The following is a 26,012-nucleotide window of genomic DNA, read 5'->3' as shown; positions in this document are numbered from 1 at the left end:
GCACCAGAGGACAGAGTCTATAATAAGACACCTTCTCATCAGCCAGTATTATGCATCACTTCAACTGTTAGATTTTGTCCCTCCAAAAATCTGATAATATAAAATACCTTATGGGGTCTTGGTGACTGAATGATCAGCTAAAACAGTCAGACTATCCAGGTCTATAATGCACAGATGAAAAAGAAATAGAGAAAAAATGCTGATTTATAGCATTATGTTTTCTGGAAAAATGTGTATCAAGAGGATGTACACAAGAGATACAACCCTGGCTCTCACATTGCTTCATCTAAAGTACAAAATGTAGAAAATGCTTTACATGGTGCAGTGAATGTATCAGGGCTAGTTAAGAAACAATAGGCAAAGGGCTATGAACATAACATATTCCTGTTACACAGCATGTTACAGTCTCTGTGATGCTTCCCCATACCTCATGATCTTGTAGGTCTTGCTCTAAATGTAGTGCTTTTTTCAGAGCAGAAGCCACAAACTTCTTCCTTTTCTGTAGGAAATTTTTCTCCTCCATACACAGATCAAATTCCAAGCGAGCATCTAAGTTTCTGGACCTCAAGCAAAGTCCAGGGTTAAATAGGGTGTGCACGATCACTTAAAATTAATGTCTGCTTACAAGCTGCAACTCTATTATTAGGCTTAGAAAAGCTGCTACTCTGGCCCCATAAAAGCACATCACAGATGGTATAGATAAAGTAGAGAAAAGGCTGATAAACTGCAAAAAGCAAAATCTTACAGAAAGAAATATTCTTTATTACTACAATAATTTTCAGGAAGCGTCTAACATAAATACTGCAATCCATATATGGATACTATAAACAGTGGAATATTTAGGATTTCTTGCCTCAGGACCTCCAGATTTTATAAATACAAACACCCTGTACTTCTTACAAGTAAGGAAAGCGAAGTGTAAACACATCTTTTTCTAAATATATAGCTCTACAGATGTTGCAACCAGAAAACATTATTCTCCCCATCTAAACTGAGCTCCTATATAGCAGCATAGCAGGAAAATTCACCTAGCACAGTTAACCAGCTTCTGGACATGGGTAATGAACATAGGGTGAATAGGTAATATAATAATTGACAAAATACTTTCTCCCTTAGATACAGAAATAGGTAAGAAGGCAAAAAAGCATCTTTTTTTCACAACCACAAAACCCGAAGACAGAATTTCTTACCAGTCATTTGACTTCACATGTAAATTGATTGTCTCATCCTAGGAAAAAAACCACAATATAAACACTGGAGATTGCGTTATGTTCCTTCTTTACCATCAGCTCTGAAGCCCTTCTTTTTTTCTAAAAGCTACATTAAGCCACAAAGCCATAAGAATCAGAGAATCCATCTAAATCTTAAAACTTCTCCAAGTCCACTTTATTTTCTTTATATTGTTTTATACTAAAGATAAAGAGAGCAGTATGCAGCAAAACCCAACACCAGCTCTGCCAGTGTGTTCCATTCTGCCTCATCATTTACATTTGCTCTGATCTGCTTTAGTCCCCCAGGTGATCACAGAAATCCCTTTGTCATGTGTTTGCCTGTGATTTTTCTTTTCTGTTTGGTTCATATGAAAATGTACATGTCCATAATGCTAGAAATTGTTAGGAATCAAAGGGCACTAAGAGTTATATATATATAAACCCCTACTTCACACGGATCTAATTAACTCGTGCCCATTGATCTTTAGTCTATAGCTTAGTATTTATTCTAAGAAGTTTGTATCAATCACCTTTGCTACTTCCACTTTCTCACTGAATGGAAGTGAATCCAGAGGAATAGTGAGGGATGCATGGCAATCTTTTTTCTCTTCACTTGAAGTACACTGAAAAATAAATTATAATGTAGAAAAATATTTCACATATACACCATAAAAAAGAACTGTCTCCAACTTACTTTTTTCAAATGGGGTCCTTGTCCAGCAGTATTCAAGTTGGCATCTAATATTTGTATGTCTTAGAGGTTACAATGCTGTTTCAGAGCTGAAGTTCATGAAAGATAGCTCTTAATTAAAAATACAAACTCTTTCTATTTGCCTCAGTCAAGTGTAGAAAACCATGAGTTTACTGTGCTTGCTCAAGCTAATGACCACATACCGAGCAGAAATGAGGCTTCTTCTCTGCTAGAGCCATGCACAGCTCTGACAGGCTGTACTTGATGCAATGGAAGTTCAGGGGCTTCACAGGTTGCCAGAAAGAGCCCAGCGACAGGGTCTGGGTCTTCTCGTACGATCCCTTCACTGAAAACAAGAAGTCTTTTTCTGAAAAAAGAATCCAAGCATCAAAAATATACAAAGAAATTAGTGACTATGATCCCAGAAATGGAACACTAAATGGTCTTTCAGAAATTTATATGTAAACCATTCAACAATGCTTAAAAGCTTCCAAACTCTATTTATGCAACAAGAGAACATTACAGGAAATAGGAGGAGAAGAAAAGCAAACAAGCAAATCAAAAACAAACCACAAAACCCCAAAAAGCTTATAAAGTTGCAGTAGATGTTTTAAAAAATCAGACATACAGGCAAATTGGACAAAATGTAAGTTGAGAGAGAAATATATATTTACTTCTACTTTACAGCATTTATAAGATTCATTGTCATTCTAATCATTCCCTTTAATTTCAAAGTCCAGTTTTTATAGTTAGTTATCACAGACACACTATGTTGGATCTGTGAATCTGTGTATACACTCCTAATCACCCAGTTCCTGTCCTCTAATTGTAAGAACAAAGTAGGAAAATTACCAGATAAGAAAATGACAAAACAAAACAAACCACAAGCCAAAAAAAACCAAAACAAACAAAAAAAACCCAAACCAAACAAACAAACAAAAAAAAACACCTAAAAAAAAGAACCCCCCCAAACAAACAAACAACCCCAAACCAACCAACCAACTGAGGAAAAATCAGTTAACCATAAAATAAGGCGGTTTTAGTTTCTACTTTGGAGTCTAACCTGAAGGTTCTTTCTTTGTCCATCTGTTGTCCAGCAGGACTTCCAAGCAGGAAATTTCACGAGACTGTAGCAGGAATGAACAATGAGAGATTAAAGTATATAAAACATGCAATATCAAGTCACTTCACTGCTACCTGTCTGGTCACCTGAGCCCCTGGGATCTGGAAAACAGTCCACCCTGTGTTCGTTAGGCTGATAAGAGAAAGATTTTGTCACTCTGAAGATGTGACAGGTTTCAACTGAAAGAAAAATGGTGGTGGTTTTGGACAGGACTGGGAAGATGAGGGAAATAACAGGGGAGCAGTGGGAGTGTGCTGAGACATCCTGAGGGTTATACCGATGGGTTGGCCAAATCCCGGGGCTGTCCTTGCCACCCTGCTTTGGTGAAGCTGGACAGTCAAGTGCAACTCCTCTAAGTAATGAGATAAGGGAAGCTGAGAAAGCAACTTCCATATCATCCTGTGGAAGTGGGGAAAACAGGATGGCCATGAGGGAGTCACAAAAGAAGTTCCCCAAAGGAATGACACAGCAGCAGTAAGTCAATGAAAGACTACTTCAGGCTTTGTCAATAGGCTTGATACCAGCCTGTGGTGGTGAACAGGTTTCTGGGTATCCCAAATGACTGTGCACGTTCTTTCCTAACACATCCTCCCACAGGGATCAGCACAACAGGATGGCTACCTGTGTCTGACCCCCATCTCCCTCCCCTTCAGCCCTGCCTGCAGTGAGGTGTTGGGGCACCTGCCGCATTCACGATTCCCATCACTATCATGAAAAAAAAGATAAAAGAGCAATAGTTTAAAATTACCAGTAATACACCATTAGTCACAAGCTTTTCAGGAGGGACTGGACTGAAAGAGAAAAAAAAAATGCAGTCAGAACTAGTATCACCTAAATACATCCTTAAATTAACACCAAGGAAAAATACTTTCCTTGATGTTTGTCTTGTCCAGCATAGTCTCAAACATGTCACTGATCTGAAATGTGAGACATCTGAAATGTGTTTTCCCTTTTTTTTTTAATGAAAATGGTAAACAATAGTTGTGATAAGTATGATGACTGCAGTTCTTATTATCTTCCCTCTTCCATCAAGTAATAGGATAAATTAATAACCAGGATGATTCTTGGTAGATAAGGAAGACAGAGTTTTAGCCAATATGCAACTAACTTCATCAACACTAGCTCTTGCTGTTGTACTGAACATTTTAAATTATATTATACTAAATGCTAGCATGTGTTTGACTCCTTGCAAAGGGATACTTCTACGGTTCCATGTGGATGTTACTCACATGCTCTCCGATGTAAACTCAACCTCTAGCATCTCCTGTGTCTGTAAAAGATTAATTTGTTATAAGCATATGAATTAATTTTCTTTCTCATTGGCTATGGTTGTCAATTGTTATTCTGGCTCCTGAAAGAGTTCTTCAATCAAATCAAATTTCCTTCCTACTCCAAGGTATAGTGTGAGGAGAGAAAGCATTTGAGTTAGAGTGATTTTGGAAGTCTTCTCCCTCCTTTGTTAACCATCAGTCCCCAGGCCAACTGCCCTGTTCTGTTTGGTGGTGAGGAAGAGTAGAAGGGCAGGCAGTCCTAAGTCCTGCAATAACTGGTGGCTTAAAACTGTCTAAAGGCTTGGGGTTTTACTGTATAATGTTATCAGAGGACTGATACTGCTGTATAGAAGAGAGCATTCTCAATTCTTCTGATCAAAAGGACTCCTATAACATGGACAGTACATTGACCAGTGCCCAGACAAGTTAAGGTAGACTGCCTGCTGAAATCACTGTGGAGCTGAATACCCACATACACCCTATAAGAAAAGTCAGTGAAATAGCAAATCTATAGAAGTATCTAAATTGAATACCCACATCCCACATTGAAGTCATCATGTATGTGTTCAGGCACACTGAGATAATGAAACAGTTTGAGCAACTGGCTATCAACTGGTTTTAGTACCTCAGTATGGATCTTTGGGTTTACTTTCAGGTATGTTCAAAAGAATTACAGGACAAGGAATCAGTGAATACAGTAACATCTGTGCTAGAGTATGCCCAAACTCATAAGTGCTTGTGCCAGAAAAGGAAATTCTAACAGAGAAACTTTGTGGAATGGTGACCAAGTTTTGTATTTCCAACAAAACCTATTTGAGCAACAGAGTCAAGAAAGAAGGGAAAAAGGCAACTCTGGTGTCAGAAAAAACCACCTGTTAAGAAGTTTGATGAGCTAGCAAAATCCTTCAGGATCATGTCCTTGTCCACTTTGCTGATTACGGTTTGGAAGGTTCTTTACAGGGTATATGAAGTGCATACCAAGAGGAAACAAGCTCTCCTACCTACAATTGCTTTAAAAGAACTTATTTAGGAGGTAATACCAAAAAAATGTATTTTCTTCCTGTGGCCAAGGCAGTTTTATCACTCACCTTTGGATTTAGCTGAAATGTCAAGTGAACAGTTTCTCCAAGCTGGATTTTAGCAATATCAAGGAGAACAGTGAAGAGGAGCTCATCTTTAGTGACTGCATTTTCATCATAGACTTTCATCTCAAGAACATTCTGTGAACAAAGGTACAGAATGAGGATCCTATTTTGAGACCTTACAGAGGTACAAGATGATGTACTCAGCATGTTAAGGAAAACAGAGAAAGGATGGGGAGAAGTGAGAGAGCATGTGCAACTTTGCATCCATGCAGAGAGGAAGAAAGATATTCTGAACCTAACACAGAGTTGGGTTTGTTGCTGAATGGTCCTGCAAAGTAATTTAAATGAACAAGGCTAGTAGAATCACTGAATATTGAAAAACATGTTTGGCCTCTAATTTGGTTTGAGGTCACCAGTTTTCCTTGAATTGTAGGAAGCCTTCTAGTGGTCAGGACTTTGTTGCTGTTGGTAGAATAAGAAATCGTTGGATATTAGCAGCAATTAAAATACATTAGGATGCTCCATATAATTACTTCATGGTTGCATAATTTTATCCTGTAAATTATTAAACAGATCACATGCAGATAATGACCATGGAATCTACAGAAAGGGATATGCTTTTGTTATATTGTACAAATCCCACTAAATAAATCTCCTCTTCTCTCTCCTCTGTCATGTGTCTGTTTGGATGGACAGGAGAGGGTAACAACCTCTCCGGTGCCTGATTGGTAGCTGGACACGGGATGGCTCAGAGATGCCTCCCAGAATGCTGAGCAAGTGAACTTTAACTGCTGTTTTCTCAGTGGGGCAATAATTCAGGCCTCTCTCAATGTATTCAGCAGCTCATTTTCATGTAAATTACAGGGAGCGCTTATCTCAGATTCTTACTTACGCATCAGATTTAACTGGAACTTGCTAAGAGGCTTGATGTTTATTAAAGACACACAGGCTCATGGTCTCCACACAAACACACAGATAAAACAGAGTGAGTGCATGAACTTTGCTGTCTTAGAAGTTCATAATGTGTCTCAGAAAGGTCCATACCTAAATATGATGAGTTATTGACTAGACAAATACACTGAAAGGAAGACACTCTAGATGGCAAATGACCTTGAGTTTGCAATTTACTGTCCGAAGACAGAAATGCTGCTGATCTATAAGGCCACCTATGTAAATGCACTGCTCTGTGGTCAGCCCTGTCCGTGACACTTGCTAATAGAAACATATTGTCAAGAGGCAAACAGCCACAGCAACTTGGTTTACAGGCTAGCCATAAATAGCTTGTAAAGGATTATGGACGGTGATGGAGGTGATATGCTTAAAAGCAATGGTCTGCAGTTAGTAGAAGGCAGGCTTGCACTGAAGAGCAGATCAGTTTACCTTGCTGTGATACTGCAAGAGAATGTCCTTATCTGGCTAAAATGACTGACTTATTTTCAGAGTGACCAACTGATTCGAAGTCCCAGTTACTCCCAGCCAGCCAGGAGAGGTATGCACAGGGCGCTGGCTGGCCAAGGGAGATCTCTGGCTGTGCCACTGGGATGCTGTGTGGGAAGCAGCCAGGGGTGTCTGGGCAGTTCACGGTATCTATCTCTCCTGACAGAGGATATGAGAGCAGCATCACTGGGAGCCAGGTAAGGAGCAGAGCCAGCCCTTAGCAGGGCTGTGTGCCACCAGCTCTGGGAAGGGTCACCCTCCTGCAGCTGTGGGAGTTGTGCCCACAGTGCAAGCCTGGGAAGCTCTTTCTAGCCAACTGTGTGTGAGACATTCATCAAAACAAATGCCTGTCAGTAAACACTGTTTTTCCTGGTGAGAACCAGCACAAACATGCCCAAACTGGTCTTTTCTTCCCCAATGGGAGTGTATGATGTGGTTTTACTGAGCTCTGGCTACCAGGATTTGGGAAGATGAATACCTCAACAAAACACAAGACAGGAAAGGAGAAAATAACCAGACCAGCAGACTCTGGTTCTGCTCAGAGGCTAATGAGCAGAGGAATTGCAGTGTGTACAGAGAAACCTGCAAGAGCCTTAACTTGACTGCTGAGCTTTAGTTGTCCCAGATCCCCAGGTTACATTTTTGCAGCCCACACTCAAGCGACAGCCACCACCACCATGCTGCTGTTGCCACACACTGAAAATTACTGCAGCTAATGCCACATGTCTTGTCTCCTGCTGCAAATTTACTGAAAGTAAGCATAAGGTCTTCCCAAACACTACTCCCTGAAGGACTAGTTCAAGCAGCTTTTGCGGCCAAGATATTTTTTTAGCTGTTCTATGTGGTATTGCAGTTTTAAAAATCCTTTCAGGAGGAGAAGGTGCTCGTGTGCAAGAGTTGCACATCAGTGAGTGTTTGTTCCCATGCTGAGATGTTTGTCCCTTGCCTTTCACCTCTCTGATAAACCTTCAGGGCTTCATGAAATTGCGCCTCACTGTCATTTTGAAAGAAGTCAGAATTCTTTTAGGTTTGCAGGGAAAGCACTGGCTGTAGGCCACAGATGGGCAGACATGTGAAAGCTGAAAGCTATACCAAGCAAGGCCAGTACCACCTAACAGTGGAAGAAAGCCTGAGAACACCTACCATGGAAAACTTCTGCAGTCAAAGGCAAGAGGGATTGTTCTCTGGAGACCCTGTGGTATTGCAGCACATTGAGCTACTCTGAATGCTCTTTTGGAGGAATTTATCAATGCTTGAGAGAGCCAGGGGACTGGCCTACTGATTTGTCACTTGAGAGAGTCCTGATCTGGCACCAGCACTAGGAAATGAATGGTGCAAGCTGTAAAGCAGAGACTGATTGCCCCTGGTGTGAAGTAAGCTTGGTTTACTTGGCCTACCAGTTATCTTTGTAGGCTCCTAAACCCTGATGTTGATGCTGTCTTTTGGAGGGAGAAGATAACGAGACTTGCAAATCTTCTTAAGCTTTAACATTTATCATCATGATAAAAGTTCATCAAGTTCTCTTTTCAAACTTCAACTGTTGCTTTGTGACTTTTTTGTATTTCTGGTCATTATAAAGGAATAGTAAAAGAGTAAAGCCCTGTGATGCTTTCACTACCTAGCTCATACGTATATTTACACTATTCAGTTTACCCTGAAATTTTCACATTTTTTCTTGAAAAGCAGTGATGAAAAAAGGAAAAGAAAAGAAAAGAAGAAAAAGCAAAAAGCAATAGAACACTATATGAATAGTTATGAAATATCTTGGTTATTTTTTACGTATCAGAAAATTAAATTTAATTTTGCTGCTACATTCTACTCCAAATCCCTTAAACCTGTGAAGGACCCTGTAGTCCTTCACACATATTTATTTCTATTTACCCTAAATATTGATCACACAATGACATCTCTGCCCAAAAGAAAAACAAGCACACTCTGCATCTTACCTTTACTTGGCTCTGGATCCTGAAGCAAAATGTTTCATTCCACACTGGATCTTTGCAGTTCTTAATGGTTTTGGTCCGGACAGTCTCCGGGGAAGCAGTGGGCAAGGACAGGCTTACATAGCAATCAGTTTGGCTAACTGTATTTAAAAAGATGTATTGTAACTAACAAATTACTACAAGTATCTTAAGCATAGCCTTATAGCACTGAATATATATAGCACATTGCAAAAAGGAGGTGTTGTTTCTATAACTTTTCTGACAGCTCCTTATTCAATACCATTCACTACTATTTGTTACCTCCTGCAGGTGGGATCTCGGGTCATTAATGGAGAGTCAAACAACTGGTAAGAAAAGAGTACACAGAACTAGTTTTACTTAACAAACCTGTTAGTGGTATGTCCCCTGTTGGTTGCAAATCAAGAGATTTCTGTGACAGAGAAGAAAAATGCCTACACATTTTAAGAGAACCTTTTCCAAGGGTAAAACACTTACTTTGAGCACTTACACAAGAGGCTGACTTTGTTCTTTGCTTTTGAGAGGGGAACAGAAGAGTTCAAAAGGGTATGGGTACAGAGGATCTTCCCCATCTGGTCTGCTGCCCCCACATGTCTGTAATCCAGTCCATGTAACGAGCTGACTGTCTCACCCAACATATGATCACATTCCTTTACCATGAAAAACAATATGCAAAAATAGGGGTGCACTTTTGTCTGTGATTTAAATTCTGACCCCTGAAAGAAAATTCTAATTTCTGATAAAGGTGGTAATGTAACAGAAGGTCACACAGTTAGCTGTAAGTATGGCAATAAATCTTAATACACAGCAGTTACTTTGGGTTTGCTCTGTCTCCCAGAAACCACACCCACACCTGGCTTGGTGGGCACAGCTATCACAGAATCATAGAATGGCCTGGGTTGGAAGGGATCTTAAAGTCCACTTAGTTCCAACCCCCCTGCTGTGGGCAGAGGCACCTCCCACTAGACCAGGTTGTTCTGTGTGCTGGGCACTGCCACAGGGTGTTGATGAATTGTCTCTTGTGGGTTGCCAGAGTTTTCAGGTGAGAAGCAGGTTGGGTACTTGTATACCTGCGCAAGTAACTTTCCTTCTGTGTGTCAGTCTGATGTATGTAGAGTATTTGGTGGTGGTTAGGAATCTCTCTGATACTGCTAAGAAGATCATTGATTTTTAGCAGGGAGCAATGCAAGGCATTTGCTCCTTAGAGCATAAAAGAATTGATGCCTTGTGAACCTGTGGTAACAAACTGAGGCCCTGATAATATAGTGAAGAATGGTGGGACTGTCTCTCTACACTGTCATCCACCCTTTCCAGCCCTCCCATGTTGAGCAAATCTGCTGTCCTTTCTAGGGAATGGACATTTCTTCTGTCTGCTGGACAGCTAGAGCTGTCTTCAGTGTTTCCAGCTTCAAGAACTTGTTGTGTATTCACAGTATAGCTCAGACTTGGGTATAATAACAGGCAGTTTGGCACTGTGGGATAAATGCTGAGAAGCAGTATGACCAATCAGGTAACATGCTGGAAAACGTCTCATGACATGTTGGCTCCAGTCCCACCTCTGCTCCAGACTGCTAAGTCACTCTGGGCAATTGGTTTAATTTAAATTTATCTTGCTTCTCCATCTGCATTTCCCCATGCATAAAACAGTGATAACTATCCTTTCCTCTTTTGTAATCTGCTGGGATGTGACCCAGGAAGAGAGTGTCTGATCAGTAACTATATAATTCTTTCTCTACCAGTCTCTTGGTTCTCATTCCACATTTTCTTTAAACTTGTGGGGTAAACCATGTTGCAATAAATAGGTGTTGCTTAAAGCAATTTGTGCAATCAGGGTATGTATGATTTATCTTTCAAGTCTTCTGATACTGTCTGAACATGGAACATCTTCCATTTTTTCAGCATACACTTGATAGTTTCCCCCTTACTGCCGAAAGTAGGTAAGAAATTACTTCAACATTGCAATAAGTTTAAAAATATCCTAATATTACATACAAGAATTAGAGACATCTGCATTTGCAATTTTAAAATGCAGAATATATCCAATATATCTATTGATAACAATTTATTGGTAACAAAACATTTTGTTTATCTGTCTCCCACACACTATTTTTAAAAAATTCTTTCATTGATTTTTAACATTTGAAAAAGATAATACTAACTTTGCATAGGTATTTCCTCAGATGGTGCCAGAGAAGCAGGCTGTTTCTTCAGCAGCTGTATCTGCAGTTATTCACTAATGATATATGTGTGTTTTAGAGAATTTGTTCATTTATGGTCTGGGATATCTCTTTCTTACACATACAAGCTATGACTCCTGATTTCGAAGAAAGGCATTCATTATTTTCAGAGTATCAAAGAAGTGCTAAACTTGTGACTTACACTCATGTGTCTAGATAGAGTTGTGGTAGGTTCAGTTCTTCATCCTCTCTGAATACAATCTACACCCGACCTGAGAGGCTAATCTAGTCTTTAGCAAGGCTGATCACCCTTAATAAGAGCAAAAACAGAGTCCCACAATCTGATGATCCACATTTAACACCAACTAGGTTAGCAACCAGTGAGGTCTCAGTCTCAACATAGCCTAAGACAAGAATGGAGACAGAGACAAAGATATCCGACTCTGAAAACAAACAATTAAAGGCAGGACACTGCACAAAGAATAACAAATTATACCCCAGAACTATAATATTGCAGGATGCATCTGACAACTTACCTATACAACTCAAATTTAATTAGATTTTGGACCAGATCCCAAATACACAATGTTAAACATAAGTGCAGGTGGTGAGATTTAGCACTGACATCCTTTTGCATACACTTTTAGCCCTGGAGAGGAACAGACGGATGCTCACTCAGTGTCTCCCATGTTGCATTCTCTTCCACTCTTTTCCTGCCTCCATCATAAAATGCTTTAACTGTTACCAGCTATGAAACATACCCAAACTGAAGAGGATTGACTTAGGCAGCCTGGCATACGAAAAAGAGCTGAAAGACCTGAGTTTGCTAATTAAACAACACCAAAAAACATTGTCAAATAGTCAATTCTGTGATGTCCAAATGATTGATACAAAGAGGATAATGATCTGTGGTTCTGTGTGGCCAGAGGGAAAAATTAGAAGACTGCTCCAGCTCTTAGAGGATTTCCTCTAACAAAAGAGATTTTATACATTTTCTAGGCAACTAGAAAAGGTAAATTTTATAGGTAACTCATTTCGGACTGTATTAGTAGCCAGACATGCATGAAACAGTGACAGACAAGCTAAACTTCATCCTGCTTCAGGAGATGAGGACCAGCCCAGGTGAACCCACAAGGTTGTCATATGGAATTGCTGCCATGTTTATGCTGCAAGGCAGAAAACAGGATAATCATGTCACATCAATTATAGTGCATGGAAAACAACTAAGCCATTTCCCTGCCAGGGTTGAGTCTCAGGGAAAGAAGTGATAGGATATACTTATATGGTACACTAGGCCAAGAGATCAATTACCAGATAGCTGGGTGCTGTCTCCAAAACAGCTCCAAACTTCCTTCTTTGACACATATGAAATAAAACTGGAAGTTCCTTGGAAGAGTTGCCACCTTTTCATTCCAAACAGGTATAGTGTCTGAGGAACAAGGCCTAAATCCATATGATACAATCATCAAAATGAAACAACACAAAAAGCAACACAATGTAATGCAGAGAATCCCATGCACAGCTGAACTACAAATCATGCATTTCCATAGGCATACTCTTTTTAGACTTTTTTAAAGCCTTACCACTATTTCACTGTTCCCACCCTCAGATAATCAGCCCATAGGACCCAAAAAGTTGTATATTTTTGGAAAAGAGGTATTATCAAACAGTCAGATTTTCTTGTTCCACCTTAGACCATCTAGGGGTCATATGTGGTGCAATCTCAGCTCTATCACTAGGTAAGATTTTTAAGAAGGTTCTTCCATTTCCTGTTAAAAATAAACTAGCCAAAATATAAGTCTTGGTCAGACATCAACACTGTTGATGCAGTCACAGAGGGTAGTTACAGCATCTAAAGAAACCATTATCAAAAGAAAACAGAGTAGAAACAGACTTGGAAACAGGCTGCAAGCAGTACACACAAATGCCTTGGATTTCAAAGAAAACAGGGATGCTAACAAAATCAATACCAGAAAGAGCTGAACCACCAAATCAACACTCATAAATTTTCTTTTTTTCAGAAACTGTTCACAAGAATGTTGTGAGGGAATGTAAGGGAATAGAAACAAAACTGGTTTTTGGTGTAGCTAAAAGCTTTTTTTCCTTAAGTATCATTATTTTGACTCAGAAATGCCTCTGACATGCTTAATAAAAACAGGCACTTATGGTACTTTTACTGTCTTCCAGGGTTTTTCTGAAAAACATCATGGGAGATGTAATCTTATGCAGGAACTGACACTAAGCTGCAGCACTGACAGTGCACTGCAGAAGGAATTCTGATTTGAACTTATCTATTGAGACTCAGAGTTTTGAAACAAAAACTTTGCTACTGAATGAATAACCTTTATTGCAGGGACATTTCTTCTAGATATTTTTTCTTTCAAGTAAAATTTGGTGCTGAATAGAAGTTACCAAAAAGCTGTAGCTCAATATAATGGTGAGGACAAGGTTGGCTGACTAGCACGAGGTATTCTCCTTTCGCTGTGTTTGATCTCTCTGAGAACCAGAAAATATTTACAAATATGATGAGGGAGGTTTAAAATATCCCAAAATCTCATTTACAGGAAGAAGCTAGCTTTGATGGTCTGTAGGAGCTTACTGTGCACATAAATAAAAATAGATACTTTGAGATGTTCTTTTTTTCTATGGTGAAGATGGAGGAGCTATGCCTAAGGAAACAGCATGAAAATAATAAGGCACATGATTATAACTAAGTAACAAAAATAGGATGCAATATGCCACCTCATTTCTCTCAGGATGGTTTGCAGTAATAAATATGAAGGTAAAGACACTGATGCTGATAGATTAGTTTGGTGAGAAAAATGCCATAACAGACTGAAACAACTCACAGGAAGCAGGAGTGTTTACACCACCATGTAAATAGGTCCTTGTGTGCCTGAGAATTCTGCCTAGAGTCAGTAAATGTCAGTCACCATTTTGTGAATTAAATTTTGGACCTACCGGGCATAACACAGGGGAGAAAATTAAAATTTGGTTATTTTGGTTTACTTGATAAGAAAATAGTCCATTCAGCCTGGATTAAAAGCTTCCATTGCAGCAGTGGGTCATCCTGGCATAAATGCTATGATTTAGTTGCAATTGTCAACATGCACTTTGCTTTTGACAGCCAAGTCTCCACATTTTACACATCTTTTCTACGAAGATTTCACCATCAGTTTCTTTCACATCAAAGTAAGCCACAGAAAAACACACAGCCTCCAAACTGTTGTTTTGTTGTTTGGTTGGGTTTTTTTTAATCACAACTAATCCTATTTTTACAGTGAAATTAAATGATCTTATATTCTGGCTGGAGTCCTTCAGGACTCACAACTGGTCTAGAAGCCTACAGTCTACAGTGAGTAAGAATGAATGAAAGCATTAAGAATAGATATATTTGAGTAACAAGAAACATTCATACCTCGACTTCTTTTGTCTAATTTTCATTCTTGAACTGAAAGGGAGCTCCTAAAAAAACATAGTCAAGATTGGTCCTGAACAAGTAAGAAAAGATGAATGCCTTTTTCAGGAAGATATTCAGAAATATGGTCAATTTTTTAGCAGAATATGATGCAAACAAAAGCACCAAAACTTTTGAGTGAACCTTACTTTCAACTTCACTGGCTACTACTGCAGCACTACTTTATTGTCTCCTGCTGAGAGTACAGTCAGAGAAAGTGCCCAAGAGAGGAGCCACAGTCCCATGTGGACACTCTCCTGTATCTTCTCAGCAGTGCAAGCTATCACAGCCATGCCAAATGTAGCCTCTCTACTTTGCATTGACTTCCCACATAATAGCAAATCCCATCTGGGTTCTTGGTCCTTATCTACAACATAATCAGTGTCCTTGGTTTACAAAAAAGGTTGCCCAAAGCTCCAGAGACCATCACTGATAAAGGTCCTCAAGCTCTGAGAACCTTGCCGGTGGGCAAGGCTTTCCCTGGCACTACTCCAGGTCTTCAAAACCTCCACAGTGACCAAAGTATACAGAAGGCCATATTGCATTGTGCTTTTATCATCCCAATCACCTCAGCAGCATTCGTCTACATCCATTGGTAAGGATGCTAAGAGAGACAGATGCATAAAATAAAACAGGTTTCTGCTCAGAGGGCAGAGAGAGAATGAATCACTAATGACAGATACCAGTCACACTGCATAATGCATAACTGGATGAAAAGCAGATACTGCTGTTTTGATGAAACCAGAACAGGCACTGAGGTGTGTAAGAAAATCTATTGGGATTCAATGTATCTAAAGGTATTTAAATGTATTTTTCACAATAAAATACCAATCATGAGAAGTTGTACCTTCGCCCCCTGTCCTGATTCCAGCCAGAACAGGGTTAATTTTTGCAGTAGCCAAGAGCAGCATGGTCAGGACCCAGAGGTTATTGCTGGGAGAGGGGCAAAGGGAGTCTCTTCATTAATATTATTGCTCTTACTGCTCCCTTTCTTATCTCTCTGCTGTTTCCAGTAAATTGTTCTTATCTCAACCCATAATCTTTACCTTTTGTGCCTTCAATTCTCCTCTCCAGCCTGCCCAGGGGAGAAGCAAGTTGTTGGGAGAGTATTAGTGGGAGCATTAAATTGGGAAGTACCATTCCTAAACCATCAAACAAATACCTCAAAAAATCCTGAAGCAATTCCTGTAATGAGTAAACTTTTGTTACCAATCTTCATGTTATTTATGAATTCTTTGAATGTCCAAATGGCAACTAATAGTACTGTCAACACAGATCTATTGATATTTAATTTGTGGTTCAGGTTTAGTGTCCAGCAAAGTATACTTCTGTCTTAAACTCAACACAAAATTATGCAACAGTAAGCAGGATATAGAGTAAAATATGGTCCTTATCAAGGATGATCAAATATTCCAATGTACAATAACTTTAAAGAAGATGTGGCAGAGTATAAGCATGAGAAAAGGAAATGCTCAGCTCACTTGTTTAAATGGTGAGAAGTCATTACACAGTTCAGCCCAAGGAAATGTGCAAACATAGAAATCCTATTCAGGAATCAAAGAACATGCTTCTTCATAAGTATCTGTTTTCTGAGTCCAAACTAGAAAGGTATTTCCTCAGCAGAGTCTGCCACTGCCTTTTAACTCTGCAAGCCAAATGGCAGAGGAGGAATGAAGGATCTTGAATCACCACGTGGATCTGTGTCCTCTCAAAGCACCATGTGGTTCTACATTGCTGGCATCACCACCTACTCATTCCAGCCTCTCTTCTCCACCCAAGCTTTTCCCTTGTTCATTTCCATTGCCTCCACCCTTTTCAAACCTGTTTTAAAACAGGTTTTGACATTTTAAAATATTATAAATATTTTGAAAGCTGTTTCAACCAGTTGTTAACTAGAAGCCCCCACTAAACAAGAGGATAATGAAGTCAACTAGGAACACGTAGCACCATCACAGCAGTCTTTAAGTTCATACCTGTTCAGTGAAGGACAAGAGCTGCAATGCCACCTGCACTGGTACAGTATTAGAGCACAGTAGCTGCTCTCACCTTTGCTTTTGAGGCAGAGATGAGCCTACCATTTACCTACGGTTCTTTACTTTCACCAGTATCTCAGTCAGCAACCAGTTCAACCTCCTAATGCCTATGTGAGGCTCCTAGTGTCCTTGCTGAAGCCCTGGCTTTGGAAATGAGGAGCTATGGTTTTGAGAAACTCTTCTTCTTTAAGATTACAGCAAGAATCTAAAGGAAGCCAGGGAGGAGCATCACACACAATACCTTTGACCACCAGAACAACTTTCAGTTCTTGCACACAGAAGCACGCAGAAGCCAGCATGGCTGCAAGATGATGCATGTACACCTACATACAACCCACTGATATCTAGCAGAAGAGATGCAATTATTTCCACGGCTGTAAGGGAATGTGCAGAGCAAGTAAGGATCTCCTTGATTATAAACAGCATTGTCCTTTTTAGTGGCAGCTTATGCTGCTATCAAGGCACAGAGGAAGCTTTTTGTCTCCACACTATTTACCATGAATACAACACAGTAAAATTGTATACAATACAATATACACTACACTCCATCATGGCTATCAAAGACTTAAGAAAGGGAAAAAAATGTAATTAATCTTGTAGACTAGAGAATACAAAACAGGTAACCTGAGGGAAACTAGGTTTATGTATGTGTTTGGTCACAATAAACTGAGGAAGAGCATGAGCAGACTTCGTTAGCATGAGTGGATGAAACCAAAAAGAAGATTGAATAGAAAGAAACAGAGGTTGTTAGGAAATGCAGCTATGAAACTGATTCACATAATATTCACTGAGATTATCCATTCATTTGTTACTCCTATTATTAACTGTGGTTATGACTTTATTATAAACATCAGTCAAGACCAGGCCTCCATTTCAACAGGTACCTCAGTAGTTATGCAATTACTTCTTGAAACTGATCTAATCTGTTTACAATTACAGTAAGAAAAGCCCTACTCCGGGATATGACATCACAGGGAGGATCTTCTTGTGATTACTGGCTGCTTTTATACCTGTTTCAGTTTCTTAACCAGTTAGGAAATCCCTGTTTACAGGATTGTTGCACCTTGGCATTTATCCACATAATGAATTCTCAGTCCTTGTGCAGGCATTTATCCACATAATGACTTCTCCATCCTTGTGCAGATTCTTCTTGCCAAGCATTTGTCTTGGTCTCTTTTAGGATTTCTCTCCATTAATGCAGAAGCAGCCTGTCTGAGCAGGTAGTGACATCAGGAACCTAAATGATGTGCCCTGAAAAGACACCAGCGCTCTTTTTGAAAGGACCACGTCCCAAGATTACTCTTAACCATTGCAAACATCAATGACCATGGGAAACAATTTCACCCCAAAGCGAATGTTCCATTAGCACTGGCCAGCCCAGGCAGCTGCCTGTTGGCACTGCCCATGGTGCCTGACTGCCCTCTTTGCACAGACTGTTGCTACCCCCTCACACCAGTGCTACAGTCAGAGGTAAAGTACAAGGAAGTATACACAGCATGCTGTGATCATGTCTTCAATCAGTACTTTCCACACACAACAGTTTCCTTTGGAGAACATGGCATTGAAAGGGGTTTTGTTATTTTGATGGTGCTACGCAGGATTTAGGTGCTATAAGGAAAAACATTGGTACTACTGCCTTCAAAATTTTAAAATCAATAGGCAGTGCAGCATTGTGAGCTTGCTATGAAATTACACAGCAACATGCTCAGATTTAACCAGGCCCAGATTTAGTACTATAGCTAAAGAGAAGCCTAAAGCTTTATCTAATGAGAATGCTAATTGAGATTAGTTTTCCATACTAAAGAAACAAAAAACCTTTTTGTAGCCTTGGACTTTTCTAAATACCATGTAGGACAAGTCACTAATTTTAAAGACATTTTTTGTTTCCTGAATGGAGTATTTGTGTTAAATACACATGTGTACAAAAGTTTATATTTTAATTGTAGCCCATGAAGCAAACAGGTTTCTCTTCCATAGATGTCAATTTGCAGTGTAGAAGATATTTTATCTCCTGGAAGATCAGTGAACCCAGCCACTGGGAAAAGCGGCATGTAAAACCAGATTTGCCAGCTGTGCCAGCCCATGGCCTGCTGTGACTGCAGTGGCAGCCTCTGGGATCAGTGAGTGCCAGGTGTGCTCCAATGGGACTGTGCACAACAAAGCAGGTCTGGGCAGCCACGCTGTAAACAAGATCTGCTCTAGGGAATCTACACAACACCCATCTAGCTCTTGTTATAAACAGCACATGGGGTGAAATGCAGTGGTACTTCGGCAGCAGAGAAGTCTCTCCAGAAAGTAACTGTTCCATGGTTAAATGGTGGAAATGCAGAGCCCTGCATAAAGTTGGCTTCTATGAAATAATTGTATGACATGAAGATAAAAACGATGCCCTCTTCCAGTGATCTTGTCTGGTGGACAAGACTTTGGAAAACAAAAACATGGAGAGCCCAGGAACCTTAGCTTGTGACTTTTGCTCGTGATGCTATCACTGTCTCCCCATTTTGCTGGTGCCCCAAGCAAACCCTGTTGGACAGTTGCAAAGAAATCGCATCCTCCAGGCAGATTTTGCAGAAATGCTGCATTTTTTAAGATTTGTGACAGCCACAAAGCTGTCACTCAGTTTTAAAGCCAGAGATAGAGGCAATCATATAATGATTAGCATTCTGCAATTCTTGAAATAAATACAAGGGGGAGGTTGTCTTGCTGGAAGAGCTGATATATCTAATATGCAAAAAAGGCCTTTTCATACCAGCCAGAAAAGGACCAAGTTTTCTCATGCAGGCTTTTCTGCTGCCCATGCAAGGCAAAGAGCAAAAAGAAATGCCTGTAACTATTTAGGCAGCAATATAATCACACAGACCTCCCCAAAGAATAACATCCTGAAACTCGGAATGGTGTTTCCTTGTGACACTGAAAAAGAGTATCTGGGTTCCTGTCCAGAGCAAAGTGAGATGACAAGTATCAAAATAAGATCCCCTAATGGCCTCCAGAAGCCAATAATTTGGGATATAACAATTATATGCAAACACTACTGCTGACTCAGAAGCCAGATCTCTAAGCTACAGATGTCAAGAACCACAGAGCTCTTGGGAGAATGGGGCAGGGAAAAGCATGGTTCACTATTTGTTGTACCCCAAAGTATTTATTATATGTCAGTTCTGGGGACATAGTCTCAATCCAAATGAGATTTTGATCTGGTCTGGTATCACTATTCTTTTAAATTTTCACAAGGAAAATTTAGCCAAACTCAAAGATGCCTAGAAATTGCAACAGCTATGTCTTCATGATATGTACTACTCAGATTATAGTTACCTGATAACCTACATAATGAATGAGCAATTCCTTCTGGTTCATGAGTAAGCCTTATTCCTAACAGACTTAAACATATATTAGTAGCCTAATTCTTGTTATTACACTTACACCATGTAGAGACACAACCTTTTGTCTGATACAAAGGGAAAGGTCAAGAGATGATGATTACAGGTGACTGCCACAGCTAACCTATAATAAAAAAATAAGTCCTATGTTATATGACGTGCAAGATGTCGGGAGACATGGACACTGCAGGTCATGGTCCCTCTGCACAAAGAGGGCTCATTATGTGTGCAATGCCACAGCTGAAGGAAAGCAAAGTGTACTCATGCTTGACAGGCAGTCTTCCAAAAATAGATTTGACTCCAACAGAGCACCAATTGCTCTTTACAGCTGGAATTATTTCTGTGCCAACTTTCAACTCTCTGTCCTCGTCTCTGTCTCTCTTAACAACTTTAAATCATATGGAAATAGTAATCAAAACAAATAAATGTGAGCTACATAAAAACTGTACTACACTCTCACACTGTTTTTTTCATTCAATGTAATGCTTTTTAACACAGTCCCATTTCTTGTGCTGTGTATCACACCATGTGGCATGGCTCCACCAGCAAAATTATTTGCTCTGAGAGAGCGTATGGGTACAGGGGAGATAAAAACTCACTGACTCTCTGCTGTGACACTGGTAACTTGGTCCTGATTCTCAGAGGGAAAATAAAATGTGGTGCTCCGTACCACACAATAAAGAAAGGCAATCGGAATGGGGAATGGAAGAAGCAGCTCCTCTCACACCCTTGTCACCTAGCACTGCTTCTTCTGGCTCTTGCTAGCAAAGACCTTCCTCCACACCTGGCATTGGAAGCAAATCTCATGTTACAGCTTCAAACCTGAAGTCAGGTAATCAATCATCTGCTCAAAATGAAGATACAGGATAAAGACTAATAAAAGATAAACAGCTAAGTAGCTATGGATTTCTGGAAGTTCTATTGTCCTTAAGAATGTAAAGATCATAATTTCCAACCATTATAAAATGCTGAGAAAGAGAGAAACATTTCTAATTTTAAGGCCAGAGGCACACGTTTGGTTATCAGCTCTGTAAGTGGTTGTCTTGATGCTATTGCCTGTCAGGGCAACTTAGAAAATCCCTTGGGCTGGTAACATTTATGCCAGAAAACAGTTCAGCTGAGATAGAAATGACAGAGAGGGAATTGAAACATCCTTTCGCTTTTCTCTGAAGATTCGCTGTTTTCAAATAAAGGCAATATCCCATGCTTGACACAATGGCAGAAAAGCAAGAATTTAGTAGTAATCTCCATAGAGGCAAATATACTTCCTGTGTTCACTTGGTCTTATTTGATATACAGTTTCATATTCACTTCCTTTCCATTTTGTTCCTGACTTGTTCTTTCTTTCTGAGTCAGATATTTGAGATATTGAGCTTTCTTTCTCCTACCTGAGTAACTGCTGAGATTTTTTTCTCTTCATTTCCACTTTCACCCGTTCCACCAAGTCCTCAGAAACGTTTCAATGGTACTTGTTTATCCTGAAAAGTCTACTTCGAATACATTTCAGTGAAATGTAGTTGTGTTACAGAAAAAGAAGTTGTTTGACAATAAGATATATAATGCTCCTTCTATCTTTTCTTTAAAGCAAAAAGAAATTCAAAAACAGAAACTGAGAATTAACACCTGAATTTGTTCATCAAAGCTGGCTCTGAACCTTGTAAGCAGTTAAGGTACTTTACAGTACACCACAGTAGACCTTTGATGTTTCCACTAACAATAGGAACATGCTATAAACCAAAAGGTATTGTTTATGTTAAACTGTATTCTAAGCATAGTCCAAATTCAAATTTGCATCAATATTTGAAACCAAGGTGTCACTTCATACACAGATACCAGTTACAGTGCTGGTAGCAAGCACATGTTCTCTGCATTCAGAATTGAACTACTAGGGTGTGCAAAGAAAGATTGCAATACTCACACAGATCTGCCTTCCTCAGATTTTTCATTCTTATGATTTTCACAAAGAATGAACAGCAAGGGCATTCATCACTCTGCAGAAAAATTACAAAGTTTATTACCTGCATTAATGTAAAATTGTTTATGCTTCGTAAAACATACTTTATGTGCATGTTTTATACTTTATAAAACATGCACAAATTCCTGTTGCAATTTTCAAAGCCGCGCAGCAAAATTGGAAGATGAACTGCTTGTACTGCTTTGGAAGTTAAAAGCATGTCTGCGTAGATTTAAAAAAATGAAAATAACTTGAGGGAATATTCTGCTGTGTATATATGTCATTGACAGAAGAAATAATTTTTTGTGGCACTGATTGGTGAGTGAGGCACCATCAGCACAATGCAGCAGAACATGAAAGAAAGCAGATGCAAGAAAACAGCTTTGGAAGAGGTGTTAACAAAATTTCCTCACCCAAACCAGATGCTGGGTATTTGCAAAAGGATCATTAGCTGAAATATCAAGTGCAGAAGGAAAGACAAATAACAGACCTTACTCAAAACTATTATTAATTCTTGCAGATTTTACTACCTAAAACTTTAGCTATTGCTTCACTGGAAGCATTACCTACTTCCTCTCCCATTCTCTGCTAGCAAAATGACTCCATCAAATTCCTTAAGGAAGTTACATCACTCCTTTTTCCAGTTAGGAATGTATTCAGGTGAGAAGTTACCAACTCTCCTATCATTCTGGAATTATGATAAGCTGACCTTGGTCTGGTTTTTATGTCTAACTCCAAAACAGAAGAATGTGTTTTTATGTCTTCTGTCTGGGCTTAGGTTCTGGGTGGAAAAAGTCTCCTGTCCCTCCCCTCACCCCCCCAATCTCTAAGAAACCTCTGCTTTTACTCTTGATGCTGTTTCAGTGGTTAAGGGCAAAGGGAAGAGCGGACAGTCTCTTTCCTTGTTTTGTATGCATACTTTCCACACAAAAACCATTGCCAGGTTCTGTTCAGAAGCATGAACTTGTAGATCCTTAGTGTTTCTTTGACCAGATTGGTTAGACATTCCCGTGTGTTATTTCTTAAGCCATTGGGATGTCCCATTTGAGATCTGCAAGCATCGATGCACATTTTTGTTAACAGACATCCATGTTATGGAGAGAAGCTCTATAATCTCCATTTTATAACCAGGGAAGCAGGGCACAAAATAATCAAATAGCTCGCTCATAGCAAACTGAAGATTAATTTCAGAACTGAGAAGAAGACAGAGTATTTACATTCCCTGGAACCCAGGAGACAGTTTCAGGGCTTTCCCTCCCACTTATGTTCCACAGAACAAAAAAACAACAAACAAACAAACAAAAACACACATGAAAAAAGCCAACTTCCCAGACAGATTGATGCACAAAATAAATCTCAGTCATGCACAAATATAGAACTAGGACAATCACTGTTAATCACTGTTTTTAGGCAGTGACTTTCCTGTGTACATCACTAGCAGGTGTCTGCTAGCACATCTACCTGGGCACCACATGTGTTTATAGTCATAGCTGGCATATGCTGCACTGTGTAAGAGCACAGCTTACCTAATGCTTGATTCAAACCACAGATTCAGCCCGAATTCACAGAAAGCTCCTGTTAGGCACTTCAGAATGTTTCCCAGCCTCTCTCTGAATCACCCCCTATGGCTGCACCTCACTACCAAGAGTGCCTTCACTACCATTAGTGCCCCAAGGCAATTAATACCAGTAAAGTCATCCTTACATAAATAAGTAAATACATAAATGAAATCAGAAATAAAAGCTCACAAACCCTCTTCTCCCAACCAGATTCTCAGCCACAAATCCACCCCAGGCCATCTCTAGCTCCTTGAGCTTTCACACCCCTACCTGACCAGCACTCCAGTATGAGCCCATCCTGCTCCCAGCTGCATACAATTCAGAGATGAATTGTCACTTCACTGTTAGAGGCAACAGCTGTGATTCACAAACTACCTCTGCAAAATTTAAGGAGGCACCTGCTGAGGAGCAAGTGTTTGATCCCAGCCCCACCTTCCTCATTGCATGAAAGCGAAAGTATGAAGAGAGGAGGGGAGGGAGTTTGCAGAGTTGGTTTGATAGCTAAATACCAGAGGTGTATATTTGGGAAAGGCTGTACAAACCAAGGTGCCAAGAGTCATCAGCAATTCAAGATAAGGGAGTGATAACACATAGCACTTATGCATGGATATCTGTGTTCTAGCAGCCTTAGCAAGGAACAAACCAGAGAAGATAATAGTAGCTACATGTAGGCACACAGCACTCCAATCGGAAAACAAAAGTATTGTGAATGAAATAACTTTAAAAGGCCTTTTCTTAAACAAAATTGTATTTATTCTCCTTTTCTTGGAGACAGAGGGGGCTGCAGTTGGTTACTGACAGATGTTTCTAAAATTTAATTTGTGTATTTGTCAGGGGGATATACATTTTCCTGCTTTCAGAAGCCTTCCACAAAACTTCTAAGGAAACCAAGACAAAAAACCCCACAAGTTCTGCTAATTAAGGCACATATTGATTCATCTCTAAATGTTAACGTCTTGATATTTTAAGCATAATGCAGTGCCATCCAATTATGATATAAAAATGACAGCAAAGTCTTCAAATTTCTGGCTGAAAATCATGCAGCAATAACCTTTCAGTTACAGCTAAATCTTCATCTTTTGAACAGTGAGATGGTGCTAACAACAGAAACTGCTGAGTTTAATACCACAACTCTGGATCAGATTAAGAAGGTTACTCAGAAAGTCCTCCATGAACTTCTCCAACCTGAGTCCTTCCTACAGGCTGCAGTTCTTCACAAACTGCTTCGGTGTGGGTCCTTTCCATTAGGGTGCAGTCCTTCAGAAACACACCCTTCCCACATGGGTCCCTGCCAGCAAACCTGCTCCGGTGTGGCCTCCTCTCTCCACAGGCCCTGCCAGGACCCGCTTCAACACAGGCTTCCCACAGCATCACAGCCTCCTTCAGGCATCCACTTGCTCCACATGGGGTTCTCCAGGGATTGCAGGTGAATATCTGCTCCACCATGGGCCAACATGGGCTGAGGGGGACAGCCTGCCTCACTATAGTCATTTAACAGCCAGTTAAATAGTTATTTAACAATTGTTTAGCACAGGCATCAGGGGAATCTCAGCTCCAAAGTCGGGAGCACTTCCTCCTCCTCCTCCTTCACTGACCTTCATATCTGCAGGCCTGTTTCTCACATGTTCTCCTCTCTCCCGCTGCAATTGGTGTTGCAGAGGTTTCTTTCCTATTTTTAAATACATTATCCCAGAGGCACTACGACTGTCTCTGATGGGCTCAGCCTTGGCCAGAGGTGGGTCGTTCTTGGAGGCAGCTGGCATTGATGCTGTTGGAGTTGGGGGAAGCTTCTGGCAGCTTCTCACACAGGCCACCCTTGCAGACCTCTGCTACCAAAACCTGGCCATGCAGACCTAACCCGGCAGTGTTCAGCGGAGGTAGGGAATGACTGGGCCACCCTGTGGTGGTGTAACACCAGCCAGAAATTAAACTCCAAATAAACTACTCCCCCTCCCCCCTCCCATCCAGTAAGGGAGGGACAAAAGGAGAGATTTATGGGTTGAGATAACAATTTACTGAAAGCAAAAAACAATGGAAAAACACATAGTAACAGCAGAAATGTTAATAACGAAAGTATACAAAAAATGTATTCACTGCCTTAGCTTAGTACAAGGAAAGAAAATGGAAGGCCAGTCTCTAGGCCTCTGTCACCTCTCCTACCCAAGGGCTCTCTCTGTAGGAATTTTCTCCACAATAAGTGGTGCAGGGCATGGAGCTGGAGAGACCCTATCCCAAACATTGGCTCTCAAGTGCCTCTGCTTGAAGAGAATCTAGTAGTAGTGCCAGAAAAGGCACTTGGGACAAAACATCTAGTTTGAACATATGAAACACCATGCCAGTGGCTGAGAAACTACTATTTCTGGCTTGCTTGGGATCATCTGAGATTTTAGGGTGCATCACAAGATCTGAGACGCAACATACAAAAGGTGAAGCAAGCCATACAAGACATCTTCAGAAAACTGTTTCCATTGTCTCAGGAATATGTGTTTTCCAACCAGTCTGAGGCTGGTAAAACTAGGAAGGAGCAGATGTTCACCATTACTATTAAAAAGTTCACAGGCAAAGTCAAACAGAGCATCTAATCCTGACTAAAATATCCCCAAGAGGGAGCAACAACTGGGAAGCGAAACTGGACCAGATTTCCTCAGGGAGCCTGCAGACTTTGCAAAGCTGATG

The 26,012-nt window shown here is 40.2% G+C and overlaps 1 protein-coding gene across 3 annotated transcripts in view; it reads right to left on the bottom strand.

Annotated features, from left to right (window-relative positions):
- Window positions 1–23,776, bottom strand: part of LOC104698610 (cytosolic phospholipase A2 epsilon-like) — a 35,508-nt gene extending 11,732 nt beyond the window's left edge. The window contains exons 1-12 of one of the 3 annotated variants that reach the window (XM_019281988.3): window positions 23,607–23,776; window positions 21,742–21,814; window positions 12,268–12,399; window positions 8,765–8,901; window positions 5,385–5,516; window positions 4,255–4,295; window positions 3,774–3,816; window positions 2,966–3,029; window positions 2,106–2,269; window positions 1,742–1,834; window positions 1,191–1,228; window positions 428–563 (exon numbers count right to left, since the gene is read on the bottom strand). In XM_019281988.3, the coding sequence (XP_019137533.2) occupies window positions 428–563; window positions 1,191–1,228; window positions 1,742–1,834; window positions 2,106–2,269; window positions 2,966–3,029; window positions 3,774–3,816; window positions 4,255–4,295; window positions 5,385–5,516; window positions 8,765–8,901; window positions 12,268–12,399; window positions 21,742–21,814; window positions 23,607–23,633 (1,080 nt within the window). In that variant the 5' untranslated portion in view covers window positions 23,634–23,776. The remainder of the gene's footprint in view (window positions 1–427; window positions 564–1,190; window positions 1,229–1,741; window positions 1,835–2,105; window positions 2,270–2,965; window positions 3,030–3,773; window positions 3,817–4,254; window positions 4,296–5,384; window positions 5,517–8,764; window positions 8,902–12,267; window positions 12,400–21,741; window positions 21,815–23,606) is intronic. The other 2 variants (XM_019281980.3, XM_010414012.4) reach the window with 2 other exon arrangements.
- Between the last annotated feature and the right edge of the window lie 2,236 nt (window positions 23,777–26,012).

Source organism: Corvus cornix, chromosome 5 (assembly GCF_000738735.6).
Source record: "Corvus cornix cornix isolate S_Up_H32 chromosome 5, ASM73873v5, whole genome shotgun sequence".
In the NCBI taxonomy this organism is placed as follows: domain Eukaryota; kingdom Metazoa; phylum Chordata; class Aves; order Passeriformes; family Corvidae; genus Corvus; species Corvus cornix.
The sequence above is the reverse complement of the archived record's forward strand: the minus strand, read 5'-3'. Positions and strand labels throughout refer to the sequence as shown.